Consider the following 15,826-nt stretch of genomic DNA (forward strand, 5'->3'; position numbering starts at 1 on the left):
AGAGTTACTCTCGGCTTAGGTGCATCCTTTCTAGATTTTCGTCATAACCAAGTCCTTGGTGTGGTTGTCAATGGTTTCCTAATGTGTAACTTTAAGGACTCTTGGTTGTATGTCAAGTATGAACTACCTTGGCATATTGATGATTATGTATTTTGCTAACTCTAACCCTCATGCCATGAGGATGTGTGCTTATTTGTCTTTTCTTGATTTTGCAAGGTATGGATTCGAGGTCGAATTCTTTTTAAGGAGATGAGGATGATACAAGTACGTCCACAAAAATGAATGAGTGCGAGAGTGTGTTGATCCGAGACTTGGAGTGTACAAGTGAAGTGTAAAGAAAGGCTTGGAACATGTCTAAAACCGTCCACAACTTACACTCCAAGGGCGCCTATTTGAGGCCTTTCATTAAAGGGTCTTTTTGGTCATTTTTGTATTTTGTTTGTAACCTAGTACATATAGAACATTGTAGGGCTTTTAGAATTAGATTTTGGTGATATTTTGTAAGTCTTGAAAGACATGGAACACAAGTTCTCTCTCCTTTGAGGCAAAACCCAAAACTAGGGGCCTTTGGCCGAAACTAGAGTGTGGAATCACTCTTGTTGAACTCATGGCTTGGAACGTTGGGTGTTTGAGAGGTTGAGGTCTCTCTTGTGTCCACCGAAGAGATAGGTATTTTTTGTGTGTAGTGTTAAGGGTCCAAGAGTATCACATGTTCTTGGGTTCTTAAGATTATACCACCATTTGTCTATCTATCTATCTTGTATCTTGTTGTAATCGTGTAGTTTGTGTTCTTGTTATTGTAAACCGTGTGGTGTTCTAGTTATAATATTGTTGTTGTTCGTCCTTGTTCTTCATTTTGTGGTCGATAACATGTTTGAGGTGGCTGTTTTGGTGTTGAAAGAACCTCATTATCTTGTTATTCTCTTGTTGTCATTGTGGCCGAGATTGGCATTGTGTTGCTCTCGGGTTTGTCTCCAATTTGTGGACTGTTTTGTGAGTTTTTGATACATATCTTGTTTTTCTTGTATCAAGGGGCACCCCATTAGATTCTCTTACGCTTGAGAGGGCGCTCTTAGTGCCTCTGAAATACCTCTTAGGGTTTCATACCACGTGCGATCCATTCTGCCACGTGTCCTAAAGCTTATGTTTTTCCCGGACATAGTTAAGATACAAAGTGTGGGTGCTCCACCATGGAAGTTGAGCTACAGAGCATCGATGATCCACTATCATATTGAGTGTTGACCAGTAGCACCGGTGCTCCTCCTTTTTCACAGTCTCCTCAGTGAACTTCTCTAGCTGTAGCAATTTTTTGTTTAGCTTGTTCATAATGCTCAACGATATGCTCGCTTCAAGGTAAGGCAATTATCATAGTGAATAGCAGAAGTATTCCGAATTGATTTTCACAAAGAACAATATATGAGGTAGTTAAGTTTAAGCTCGTTGATTTGTGCGTAACACTGCCAATTATATTGCAATTATGAACTATCTAAAACTATTAAGTAAATAAAACATAGTAAAGATAGATTTGTAATCACTGTGGAGAAACCAAGAATTTCACCGACTCTATGCATTCATTCAATTTTATCGACTCTATTGGATTAGTATTATTGTTTATTTATTGAGCAACTTTAATCATACGCTAGTGTCTTCCGCAGAGAGTAATTTTTACTTTTAACTCATATCCTAATCATTAAGCATTCATTAATACTAATTCCGGCAGATCATCATTGAGCACTTAGGTGCACGAGATCGATATCAATTGCAAACTCACAAATCAGGAGCACAGATAAAATCAGATACGAACAACAAAATGACATAGTTCAGTTTTTCTTTCACCAAATCTACAACTTGTGAGTCACGAACTTAAACCTTCCATTCATACGTAAAGCAGATAGAAAAGTTAAAAACGGCTAAGTCAGATGATTAGTTCCATTATTCAGACTGGGCTGTTTCAGAAGAATTATTAGTTTCCATTGTGCTCTCGTGCAAAGAAGTCTGATCGTTCTGGTCGGAGACAGTTGGCATCTTCGATTTTTTCTTTTCCTCCTTGAGAATCACTTGTCTAGGCATCACATCTAGCATAAAGTTTCCACCATTCCATATAGACGCTGAAACCTTGAATATTTGGAATACAACATGCAACTTATATGACAGAAATATGGGCACCGTGAGCGCTGTAGTTGCTATCGTAAATATGGCCTGAAGCAGAATATACATAAACAAGCGATTCTGATCCCCAAGCAAACCACTAACGCGCCACCATACGTTGTTCGCTTTCTTTGCTTTTTTGGAGAGCTCCCTACCAAATGACGAAAACAACAGAATCAACACCGACCACAATACAACAGGCAGGAAAAACTAAAGATAATGACCCATGTGACATTCATAAACTAGCACAACAAGGGACAGATGGAAAGAGAAAGGTACATGCACCAAAAAGGAAGTTTCGTCATAGGCTGAAAAAGTAAGAACACTAAAACAGCTACCTGTAAGATGTCATGACTTCAGGGTCGCGCAGAAATCTCTGTCGACGTAGGACATCTACTATGAGATAATAGAGAACTTGCCAAAGAAAGTAGGCAGCTAATGGAACCCAAAATAGCCAAGTCCAAAGGTAGAATTGGCTTTCTACATAAGGCCATGATGCTCGTTCTGGGGTCCCTTCAGGATGCATAGCTCCAAAAAACTCAGGATCCCACCAGCGAATTGTAAAGAAAACTAACCCTGCAGATCAGAATAGTTGGAAGTAATCGATTTAAACTAACCAAGTGTTCTGTAATGTTAATGTGGAGATAAAACAGGCATACTATCTCATTCATTGGAAAAGTAAAACTACGATCCCAAAAGATTTATTATATGTAATACAGTGGTCACATAAACATCTTATGATATCTGAACCGAAAACTTATTATTTCTAGGTAATTCACACAGTGCACACAAAAGTTTGATTAATCACTGAGTGTCTTATATCTTTACTTTTTCATCGAAAAAAGTTGATCGAGTGTTTTGCATGATGTGCTGCAGCAGAGGCAGACCAATCAGATAATTACAACTAAGATCTCGGACAGACTTTCGAGTATTAGCTTTACTTCTAAGTGGTTAGGAGTAAGGTGATTAGTTACTGGGTATCTTAGATGGTTTTCAAGTAGAATAACCAGATAAGTACAACTACAAAACTCTGACAGACTTTGAAGTATTAGCTTTCAGAGGAATTGAACACTCGTGAAGCATGGTATCAGGCATCAAAAGATAATTGAAAGCACCCTTTCTACAATTGAACTATACAATGCAAATTAAACAAGATAACTGAAAGTACCCTTTTTACAATTGACAATGCAAATTAAACAAGAAATTATGGGGAAAGCAAATTGATCAAATCAAATATCACTAGCGAAGGCATGATCATAAGAAAAATTACATATCAAAAATGGAAAAACACAACGCAAACAGATAAACTCTTCAAGAGGGGAATATTAATAAACCTCATTTCATCACCTTTTTTTCCCTTCTAAAAGTAACTTTTACACAACTAATCTCGGTAGCAATTACATCTTGAGTGGAGTACTTTGATAATGAAACAAAAAATAGCCAAAACCAAGCTATGTCATCAAAGAGCAGAGAAATGAGAACTCTAAAAGGACAACCCAACATGAAATCTACTAGAAGTTATAAAGCAACACTGAACTCAGAAACCAGATCCTTAGAATGAGTCCACGACCAAAATATGGAGAATGACAGGGCCTCAACTATATATAAGCATGAGTATATTTGAAACAATACATTCTCTTATATTTAGAGTGGAAGTTGATTTAGTCCATACTCCACTGCAGTAGTCTATCATGGTGGGCGTGAATAGGTTGCTGCCCGCAATAGGAAAACAAAAGAATGCCTTACTAACCAGGTAAAAGATGTATAAAGACACTGACAATTTTATCAACTGAACTGAACACTAAGCTACACCGCCAAACAATCAATGCCCATGCTAGAGGTCCCTACAATTAAATGAAAGACAATAAAAATGTGTACACAAATCTTAAAATTAGCATTAAGGACCAATCAAATATAAGGTATTTACCTCTGCAAATGAGAAGCAAACCATGAACAGCTTCTCCTTAGTAGGAAAAAACATAAGCGTGATTAAGAAAATTGTGTTAGCATAATAGCAGAAGTCCTGCAAAACAAGAAGCCCGAATTAGAATCATTTTCCCAATGACCTGGAATAACTAGACATGGAAGGAACAGAAACTTTATTCCCATGCTTTAAAGATTGAATTCCTATTACGATTTGAAATAGTAGGACCTGAAAGATTTGGGATCCAAATCATACCGTTTCATTTAAGATCTTGATTTTGCATTTGTTTAGTAAAACAAAAATAAATATATGAAAAAATAGATTAAAAGAGAGTGAAGGTACGACAAGCAAAAACTCAAAATTTCAAAGTCCAAATTTAACTACATGATATATATGTCTTTTGCATAGGGATTCAACTAACAGATGAGAAACAGAAATAGTAGGGGCGAAGGTGAGCTTACCAAAAGATAGTAATGCCATTTCTTGTATCTATAATAGATCCATCTCAGAGGAACAAAGATGACATAGAACAAACAGTAAACATATCGAATATCCTTGGGCCCTGAGCATTGAACAAGCCATTACACAGTCAAAAAGAAAGCAAGTAAATTATTAAAATTCAGGAAGACTAGAAGTTTCACTCACTTGCACCCAAAATAAAGCAAAATGCCCCAAAACCAAGAACACCCATCAGATGAGTCACCTGCAAACTTCACGACTCCAATAAATACAACTTTAAAGAAAAAGGCAGTATAATACTGTAGACAAAGATTTGGTTCAACTTATCAACTCAAAACACAGTAAAAGCAGTAATATGCATGTAGTTGTGAAGTTGGATATTTAACCTTGATAATGAATCGTTCATGTTCCTCGGCCCGTTTAGCGATCTGTGCTGCTTGTTTTGACAAGATCTGTTTCGTCTTCTCCTTCGTTTTCTACAAGAGAGAAATAAAAGAAAAGAAGATACGGCTCATTCAAGAAATCCTTCAAACACGTACACTGCAATAAAACTCACCATGAAAACAAGAAAAAAAAAAAACATAAATTAACAGAAACATGTACCTGGGATCGATCTTTGAAACGTTGTTTGACCTTACCGAATGAATGGCCATTGCTATCTTCCATGGATTCTTCGTTGCTTGACATTTCGGTGATGAATGAATATGAGTGCTTTGATGCGATGTTGCGCGCTTTAAATACTGAATTCACGCAGCGTTATCTCGAATTCAGGAATCCTTTATTTAAATCATAGAGACTTGATGATTGATTATTTATCTTGCGATTGCCCTTCGCTTGTTTTGTTTATTAAATGCCTTTTTTCCTTTTGTTTTTGCAGAGCACACAATTCCAGAAATACACGTAAGGCGTGATATCCTTCGTTTTTTTTTTCGGCCCATACATATATAGTAACCCTGTCAACTTGTTTCTTTTCCCAACTACACACGTTTACTTTGTCAATACACTTCTATATTTGTTTTTATAATATGAAATTGTTATCAATACGTATACTACAATAACATACCCATTGTATTTCCATTAAGTAGGGTCTGGGGAGGGTAAGTATATGCAATCTATACCACTACCTCAGATGTGAGATTGAGAAATTATTTTCAATAGATTGCCGACTCAAAATAAAACAATCTGGACAAGAAATAGTAAAAGAACAAGATACAATAGAAGTCAATGATATTCAATAATATAGTAAGCAAGATACACCAAGTAAAACAGCAAAAGATACAACATCCTAAACTTATATTAACCTTCCTGCCCTGACCCACCTCCTCCACAACTACCTATCTAGGGTCATGTCCTCGGTAACCTGGAGCTACTCCATGTCATGTCTAATCACCTCCCTCCAATATTTCTCAGTCTACCTCTACCTCGCTTGAAATCATTTCTAGCCAACCTCTCACATCTCCGCACTGGGGCCTTCGTGTCCCTCATCATCACATGACCGAACCATCTCAACCTCGCTTCCCTCATCTTGGATTCTACCGAAGCCACTCTAACCTTATCTCGAATAACCTCATTTCTAATCCTATCTTCCCCAGTACACCCGAACATCCACCGAGGCATTCTCATCTCATTTACCTTCATTATCTGGGTGTGGGCCTTTTTAACAAGCCAACACTTCTCCCCATACAATAAATTCGGTCTAACCACCACTCTGTAGAACTAGCCTTTAAGTTTAGGCGGTACCTTCTTGTCACATAAGATTCCAGAGGTGAGCCTCCATTTCATCCACCCTACCTCAATTCTATGAGTGACATCCTCGTCGATCTCTCTATTTTCCTGAATCATAGACCCCAGATACTTGAAACTCTCTCTCTTATTAGTAGAATAATTATCAAGCTTAACAACTACATCGGACGCATAAGACACCTCACTGAACTTATACTCCATATATTTGGTCTCGGACCTACTCAACCTAAACCTTTTAGACTCAAGGGTTTGCCTCTAAACCTTCAATTTAACATTAACTCCACTATGTATATCATCAATCAAGACCACATCATCTGCAAAAAATAACTAGTAAGGCACCTCACCTTGAATTTGCTACATCAAAATATCCATCGCTAAGGCAAAAAGAAACGGGCTAAGCGTCGATATTTGGTATAACCCCATCAAGATAGGAAAATACTCTGAGTCCCCTCTCCAAGTCTTCACTCGATTTTTGGCTCTGTCATACATATCCTTAATCACCCTAACATACATCATAGGTACACCTTTAACCTTCAAACATCTCCAAAGAACCTCCCTAGGAACTCTATCATAGGCCTTCTCTAAATTGATAAACATCATATGCAAATCCTTCTTCATTTTTCTATACTGCTCCACCAGTCTCCTAGCGAGATGGATGGCTTCAGTAATCGAGCGCCATGGCCTAAATCCAAACTGATTTATCGTAACAATCCTTCACAACCTCAACTCTACCACTCTCTCCCATACCTTCATATTGTGCATCAATAACTTGATTCCCCTATAATTATTGTCATCCTGAATATCACACTTATTCTTATACAATGGTATCATCGTACTCCACCTCCAATCTTTAGGCATCCTTATCGTCTTGAAAATTATATTAAATAAACTAGTCAACCACTCCATATCTGCCCCTTTTGTGCACTTCCAAAAATCTACCGAAATCTTATCTAGTCCTATCGCTTTACCTCTATGCATCATATGAATATTCCCCTTCACCTTCTCAACCTTAATGTACCTACAATAACCATAATTGTAAAACTCTCAGAACGTCCCAAATCCCCCAACTCAATCAAGTGTTCGTGCCTTCATTCAGGAGTTTATGGACGTAAGACTGCTATCTCTTTCTAATACGATCCTCCTCTACCAAAACTTTGTTGTCCATATCCTTAATACACTTCACCTGATCCAGGTCCTGAGCCTTCCTCTCCCTAACCTTTTCTAGCCTATACAACTTTTTATCCCTGCCTTTACTATCTAACGTTGTGTATAAACTCTAAAAAACTACATCCTTATCCATCGTGACCACTAATTTTGCCTCTCGCCTAACAATCTTATACTTCTCCTTATTCTTTCATTTATCCTATTTGTCCTTACTCCTGGCCAACTTTGTGTACGCTCTCTTCTTAACCTCCACCATTTCCTTCACCTCTTCGTTCCACCACCAGTCTTCTAGGTGCTTTCCCAAGCGGCCTCTCGAGATACCCAACACCTCTCTAGCTATCTCTCTGATGCAATTGGCAGTCTTATCCCATATACTATCAGCATCCCCTCAACTCTTCTAAGTCTTTTTCGCCATCAACTTATCCCATACATCCAGTGCACTGGCCAAAGTTAGACTGCCCAATCTAATCGTCAGCTGAACCTCCACACTTCTCCTCCTCCGCTCCTTAATGATCTCTAAGTCCATCACCAAAAGCCTATGTTGGGTTGAAAGACTCTCACTCAGTAAGACCTTAGAGTTCTTACAAATAACTCTATCTCCTTTCTTGAGGAGCAACAAGTCAATCTAAGTCTTAACCACTGAACTATGAAAGGTAACCAAGTGAGCCTCCTTCTTGGGAAAGTTTGAATTCACTACCACCAATCCAAACACCCGAGCAAAATTCCAAAGTGTCACTCCTTCATCGTTTCTTATACCAAATCCATAGCCTCCATGCACACCATCATAACCCCTCGAAGAAAACTCTATGTGCCCATTGAAATCCCCTCCTGTGAAATGCTTCTCATTACTAGGGACACCCCTCACCATCTTGTTCAAAGCCTCCCAAAACGTCTTCTTCTCTTCCTCATCTAAGCCTACATGCGGGGCATACACACTAATAATATTCCAAGGATACCCTCTAATAACTAACTTAATTGATATCATCCTATCATTGACCCTCTTAACCTCTACCACTTTCTCCCTAAGCCCATCATCTACTAGGATACCTATACCATTCCCGTTCCTCATACTTCCTGAATACCACAACTTATACCCATCTACTACCCTCACCTTAGTACCTACCCATTTAGTTTCTTGGAGAGAAGCTATATTAATTCACCTTTTCGTAAGAATTTTCACTAACTCTGTTGACTCCTCTAATAAAGAATCTATATTCCACGACCCTACTCTCAACCTAAAGTCCCCTTAGCCCCTTTACCCTTTCTGCCCTTGCCCTCGCCCTACTCCCCGACCCCGACCCCTACCCAAGCCCCATCCGAATACATGACCTTAAGCCAATACCATCTACTACAGCCACCACTTATCAATATGTATACTCGAAGAAAATAACAAATTCATAGGTAATTATGAATTTTCTCTTATGTTTTCTACAAAATTTATTTTGAACAAGTGCATTTAGATGTGGATTTCAAACAGTTTTGAGATAGCAAAAAATTTATATGTGTGATTTTACACTAAATCAAGAATATTGTATGAATATTTTTATCGCTTCAATATAATTAAATTGAAAGAATTGAAATTTTCTCTTATAATTTTTAATATTAGATTATTCTAATTTGATAAAAAAGTTGAGTGTGAATCAGCGGGTCTTACTTTCGACTATTGACTATTGTTATCTTTGTAAACTTTGCATGTACGGAATTCCAATCCCATCAATGTTTCTTCCTTCTATTAATTTTTTCATCTATTATTTACGACTTTATTCACTTTCAAAAGACTATTGTTATTGTTTGTAACTAGGCAATTATGGAATTCCAATCCCACCAAATATTTCTTCTTTCCTTTAATTTTCCCTTCTATTATTCACGACCTTATTCACTTTCAAAAGAGTTAAGTTGAAAAACTTACTACAAATAATTAATCAGGTCGGTGAATTTTTTTTTCAAATGTGTAGCTAAATTTTCATATATATAGTTCAAATATGTACAGTAGTTTTTCATATTTAGAAGCTAGCTCAAAAATATTTAAGTTTGTGCTCAATTTGAAAAAATGCGCTATGACAATAAGCTATAAACTGATAAACTTTGTGATAAATGGTGAATATTTTAGTAAGATACTTGATAATCTATTTTACACGTAAATTATATTAAAACTAGTGTTATAAAGATGTTTTCAGAATGAGTTTTGTTGAGTGTTTGTTCTTTTCTTACCATAATTTGATTTTTCTTTAGGTACCATAATTGGGTTTCCCTTTAGGAATAGGAAAACATATTCTCCATATTTGGCTAATCCTTTATCACAACCCGAATCAGGGCCTGGCCGTGACGAGTATCCCAAATCCACCGTGGACCGGAGACTATCCCCTAAACTTAACCCAAATACCACACATTGCCCAACAATTGTCGAGTTCAAACATATAACAAGATAGCATGAAATAAGCTCAAAGAATAAAAGATATGTCTATAATCGATAATAGATAACTGACTCCGAAACAACCAACCAACACCACCCAAGTCCACAGTAATCTAACAAATTCTCTACGCAAACAAAACCAAAACCAGTCTTGGTCGGGACATGTTCTAAACTCTGATAATGTTAATGGTAATGTAAACTCTCAATTCTAGTATGTGAAAGGAACTGATGAAATGTCTAAGTCTTCTGGATAATGGAAGCTCACCATTTCACCAAAACAAACCAACGAACCAAGCCGATCCACCTAACTCTGCCCAGGAAAAGTACAGTATCTCTGATTCCTGCATCACGTGGAGATACAATGTCCAGAGATGGTTAGTGGGGTGAACACTAGCATATAACTCGGGGATAGAGGACAAAATAATGTCAAGTCAAACCATTTCAAATACCATAAAACCACATCATAATATATAAATAAATAATATGTCGGGATAGGGAACAAGGTTTAGCATGAAGTAAAACATTATCCTAAACTATGTAGTTCAACCGTCATAATAGGCACCCATGAGCTATATGGGTTCAGCTCCCCCTACTAAAAGGGCGTCATTGCATGTTAGCCGCACAACTCAAAGAAAATCTGATGGAAAGATAAAGCCATCGAGACAACTAGCCGTCCCAAAAATTATATCAAGTGTGACATGTGCACACAGATCATCAAGACCAAACCTTATATTGGCAAACATGAGTTTCCAGTACAAGTCATCCAAGACCCACACCTTCACGGTTTCGCTACATAACCCTCATTAAGCCCAATTTAAAGCAAGTTTTACACAACACAATTGTTAATCAATGAACCAACCATTAATGAATACCATGGGTATCATCATACTCAAACACTTGCAAGCTTATCTCAATGTTATAACAATTATATTAAAACTTGGGGGAACGCCTTGCCCCTTTTGTTCATTAATATCAAAATCTTGGGGGAACGCCTTGCCCTCTTTGTTCATTAATATGATAGCCATCAAGGCTTTTAAATCCAAGTTCATTGGTTTACCAATTATGCAATGTAATAACATAGGTTGGCAAGTAAAATCAAGTGATAATTTTATAATTTAAAACCATTTACACAAGTAGGTTGAGGGAATGATAACACTCAAATTACACTATTGAATGGGTGTAAGAGATCGTTGTCAATACAATAACCCATCTTAGGTTGGGGTCGAATCCACAAGGAGCGAAAGCATGGAATTCAAAACTCAAGAGTGTTGATAGTCTACTAAAAGGTGACTCGTAATGTGAATAAAACAAACATAAATGTAAAATAGGGGAATTAGTTTGAATGTGTTTATAGTGATAATTACTTCAATTTTAAAGAACTATCTTGACGTTGAAAAATGTTAAGATTGACTTCAATTGAGAATAAGTCTTGGGGTTATGCAATTCTAGGAGTGGGTTCATTCATGGGTACTCGATAATTTATCCAACTTTTAGCTAAAAGTCACGGGTAGGCTAGATGTCAATGTATTAGTGTCAATCTTTCAATTATAACACCAAATTTCACAAGTGGGTTCTTTCAAACACCTCACAAGTGTGACAATTTTCCACATCTATTGCCTCAATTGACATCATCATGTCTAAGAGATATCATTAAATGAAATGAATCAAGTAATTGGTTGTATTTATTCCTCACTCTTGTCCCCTCTTTCAAGAATGACATAGGTTCAAGGGTGGTTGGGGTTTGCAACCCCCAACTCTTAGTTAAATCATGGAATAAATGCAACACCTATCACAAATAACTAATTAGAAGAATAATCAGCTAACACCCGCACACTACCACAACCTAAGAAAGCATAACCCCAAGATTTAGAATTAGCTACTCATAGATAAAAGGGGTAAAAATATACCTAAGTTATCATTGACTTCATCCATGAGAAGTAGCGAGAATGTAGTTCCAAACTTGGAATTTCAATAAAGCTTTAATGAAAAATCACTAACATATATTTTTCATTTAAGCTAAGTACAAAAGACTTCTAAGATGAAAAGATAGGTGATAAGATGAAAAGAGAGAAGCTAATATGCTAAGCAATATGCTAAGTTCAAGAATAGAAGCTAGGTCTTGAAAAATAAACTAAGAACCCTTCTTTAGGCCCCACTTCCATATTTGACAAAATTACAAAATTGCTACCTTTCTCTTCATCTGTTTGAGCGGATCCAAAGAAGTTGGAGAGAAGATAGAGAGCAGATGGATAGCAGATGCAAAGCGGGTACAAGGTGGATGCGAAGCGGATGACTCTTTTTCTTGACATTTGGATTCTTGTTGACTTGAATGACTTGCCCATCCCTTTTTAGTTTTACCTATATAAATGAGCATTATTAAGAGATTACCATCAAACTAATGGAAAAATGTGATAATTTAGGCTTAAAAGGTGCTAACAAGTTGTCAAATTGACAACTTATTAGGGAACATTACTCAAAACCAATTTCTAATTTTTTTTAAAACATCAATTTGGGGAAAACCATGACCCCTTATTTTATTCACCACTCCATGCAATCTACAAGTTCCAAACCATTAAAAAAGCACAAGCAATGTAAATAAATTATGGGAAAGTAATTCAAGGAGAAACCATATCAAAATCCTCAACCATGTAGGAAACCCACATTCAAAACCATTCAATTAAACCATGTAATAAATCTATGTCGTTCACAAGATAATAACTAAGGAAGAGTAACATGACTGAATTATCCAAGTTTATGGAGAGAAATCAACCCGTGAGCCCTTGGATGACCTACTTCTTGGAAACCCTAAGTATCTTGAACTTGAAGTTTTTGAGAGAGTTTTGAGAGTGTTTAATTATGTTATGAATGAGAAATATCCCTTTGAGTGCTTTATGAATGTGGGATTTTAATTGGGTAAGAAGGGGATTGTCCAAAGTGCCCTTTAATTAAAATCTGAAATTTAGCCGTTAGTGACTACGGGTCATTATATGACTCGTAGGGGGATCCTTTAAGACTTACCACCACAAGTTGCTTGTCACCACAAATCGTAGCCAAGATAGTTTCTAGGGCACACACACTGTTGACCATACGAATTACCTAATACAACTCATAATGGGACACTATGACTTGTAAGGGTCCAATAGTAGTAAACACAACAACTATTTAGGTATATACTGAACATCTTAAATTTGTACACAATGGCCCATAAAGATTCCTCGCGACTTATAGTGAGGCACTTATACTCAGAGCGGAAGACTTAGTCACACAAACTATTCAGGCTATGATTTGGGTCCCAATGACTCATCAAGACTCCCTACGACTCGAAGGGTAAGTCGAAGTCAAGACAGTTAGGATAAAACTTTAGAAATTTATAAGTACCAAAAACCCAGGATGTTCTATTCTCCCCCCTTCCTCCCCCACCTTAGGATCATTCGTCCTCGAATTACAAAATAAGACATTTATTAGCACGATTTGACTCCCAATATATCAACACTTCCATTTAACAAAGACATAAAATAAAGATATTAAGGAATATACATACCTTAAGCACGATTATCCAAAGAAGGAAAGAGAAATGGGTATTTGTACTTCCCAAGAACCTTTACTGAAGCCACGTCCTTAGTCTACATCCAATAAGTCCTAAAATCCCCACAAAGACTTCCTTGTATGAGCACTCTCCAAAGAAACAACCAAGGAAGGATCACCCATGCACTTCTTCAATATTAACACATGAAAGACTAGATGAATATAATTCAAATTAGAAGGCAACTCTAACTCATAGTCCCAACTTTCTTCAAAACACAATATGGTCCAATATAAAGGGGACTAAGCTTTCCCTTCCTTAAAAACTGCATCACTCCCTAATGAGATACACCTTCCAAAATACAAAATCATCCACATCAAACTCCAAATCTCTTCGTCTTATATCTGCATAGGACTTTTGGCGACTTTGGGTGGTTTTTAGCCTATCATGAATTACTTTCACCTCCTTCAAAGCTTGGTGAAACAAGTCCTGGATAAAATATCTATTTCACCAACCTCAAATCACCCAATAGGAGACCTACACCTCTTACCATATAACTATAACACCCTCAAATTTTGGGTATTTTATTTTTGGCCTTCCCATATGTGAAATATAAATTTTGACTTAAATATGTTCGGAGATGTAAAAAGGGTAACCCAAGAGAATTTCAAATTTTTGGACAAGGTTTGGGATTGTTTTAGGTTACAGAGGCAGCAAACCTCTGTAATAGCCCTGTGACATGGAAGGTAGTCACCGCGATGAGGTCTGCGTTGCAGAATTATGTATTTTTATGGATATTTTGGTTAATTAGAAAGAGAAAAAGGGTAGAAAAGTCTTTTCACTCATACACAACTAGTCTTTTCACTCATACACAACTTATAAAACATACAAGGACCAAATTCTTATCTGTGTTTCAATATGTAAAGGTCATTATTCACTCTTAAACATCCTCTCTCAAAATCCTCTCTTCAACTCAAGGCTAGGGTATAAGGAGGTGATTATCTAGGGTCCTAGGGGTATGGTATTCTTTGAATTTCTTGGCAATTAAGGAATGTATCTCTTTCCCTTGAACTTATATTTTCTTATTGGCATAAATTGATTATTATGGCATGGTTTTGTTGTGAGTTTTCACTACTAGAAAACTGCTTATTACCTGGGAATTTTACCTAGGGAATAATATCGCAGGAAATACATGCGGACTTACCTACGAAATTATTAAATTCGTCAATATTAAAATATATTACCTGTGAACTATATATTTGCAACAAATTCTACAGGTAAATTTGGTGCCATATTGCGCAAATTTCGTACTTGCGACATTACCTAGGGAAATATATGGGCGGGTATTTTATCTCTATGTAAATCCGCAGGTATATAGACAAATATATATATTTTGTAAATCCGTAGAAAAATCCTCAGGTAATTTATCCTACGGATTTACTTAGAGATATTTTGGTGGAAATTTATGTAATGGATTTTATTACCTGGGAAATTATTTGGAGATTTTGTGCTGCAAATTTTGCTGGAAATTTATTTTTGGGGATTTACCTGCGAAATTATTACTTGCGACATTACCTGGGGAAATATATCGACGGGTATTTTATCTCTAGGTAAATCTGCAGGTATAGGAACATATATATATATATATATATATATTTTAAATTCATAAAAAAATTCTCAAGTAATTTATGCTACGGATTTACTTAGAGATATTTTTGTGGAAATTTATGTAATGAATTTTATTACCTGGGAAATTATTTGGGGATTTTGTGTTGCGAATTTTGTTGGGGATTTATTCTTGGGAATTTATTTGCGAAATTATTACCTGCGACATTACTTGGGGAAATGTATCTGCGGGTATTTTATCTCTAGGTAAATCCGCAGGTATATGAACAAATATACATATTTTTTAAATCCATAGAAAAATCACCAGGTAACTTATCCTACGAATTTACTTAGAGATATTTTGGTGGAAATTTATGAAATGGATTTTACTACCTGAAAAATTATTTGGGAATTTTGTGCGATGAATTTTGTTGGGGATTTATTCTTGGTGATTTATCTGTGAAATTATTACTTGCGACATTACCTAGGGAAATGTATCGGTGGGTATTTTATCTCTAGGTAAATCCCTAGGTATATGAACAAATATACATATTTTTTAAATCCATAAAAAAATTCCCAGGTAACTTATCCTACGAATTTACTTAGAGATATTTTGGTGGAAATTTATTTAATGGATTTTATTACCTGGGAAATTATTTGGGGATTTTGTGCTGCGAATTTTGCTGAGGATTTATTCTTGGGGATTTACCTAGGAAATTATTACTTGCGACATTACCTGGGGAAATATATCGGTTGGTATTTTATCTCTAGGTAAATTCGCAGGTATATGGACAAATATATATATATATATATATATATATATATATATATATATATATGTCCAGTT

The 15,826-nt window shown here is 36.4% G+C and overlaps 1 protein-coding gene across 1 annotated transcript; it reads right to left on the reverse strand.

The window, feature by feature from the left end:
* Nucleotides 1-1,755: 1,755 nt before the first annotated feature.
* LOC107877994 (glycerophosphocholine acyltransferase 1) lies at nucleotides 1,756-5,458 on the reverse strand. Its single transcript, XM_016724826.2, has 8 exons — nucleotides 5,135-5,458; nucleotides 4,918-5,007; nucleotides 4,718-4,775; nucleotides 4,534-4,634; nucleotides 4,076-4,171; nucleotides 3,899-3,992; nucleotides 2,487-2,724; nucleotides 1,756-2,299 (listed from the first exon to the last, which is right to left on the reverse strand). The coding sequence occupies exons 1-8, from the start codon at nucleotides 5,216-5,218 to the stop codon at nucleotides 1,933-1,935; spliced, it is 1,128 nt and encodes a 375-aa protein (XP_016580312.1). The 5' UTR covers nucleotides 5,219-5,458; the 3' UTR covers nucleotides 1,756-1,932.
* Nucleotides 5,459-15,826: the final 10,368 nt, after the last annotated feature.

This window comes from Capsicum annuum, chromosome 7 (genome assembly GCF_002878395.1).
Source record: "Capsicum annuum cultivar UCD-10X-F1 chromosome 7, UCD10Xv1.1, whole genome shotgun sequence".
NCBI classification, from domain to species: Eukaryota; Viridiplantae; Streptophyta; class Magnoliopsida; order Solanales; family Solanaceae; genus Capsicum; species Capsicum annuum.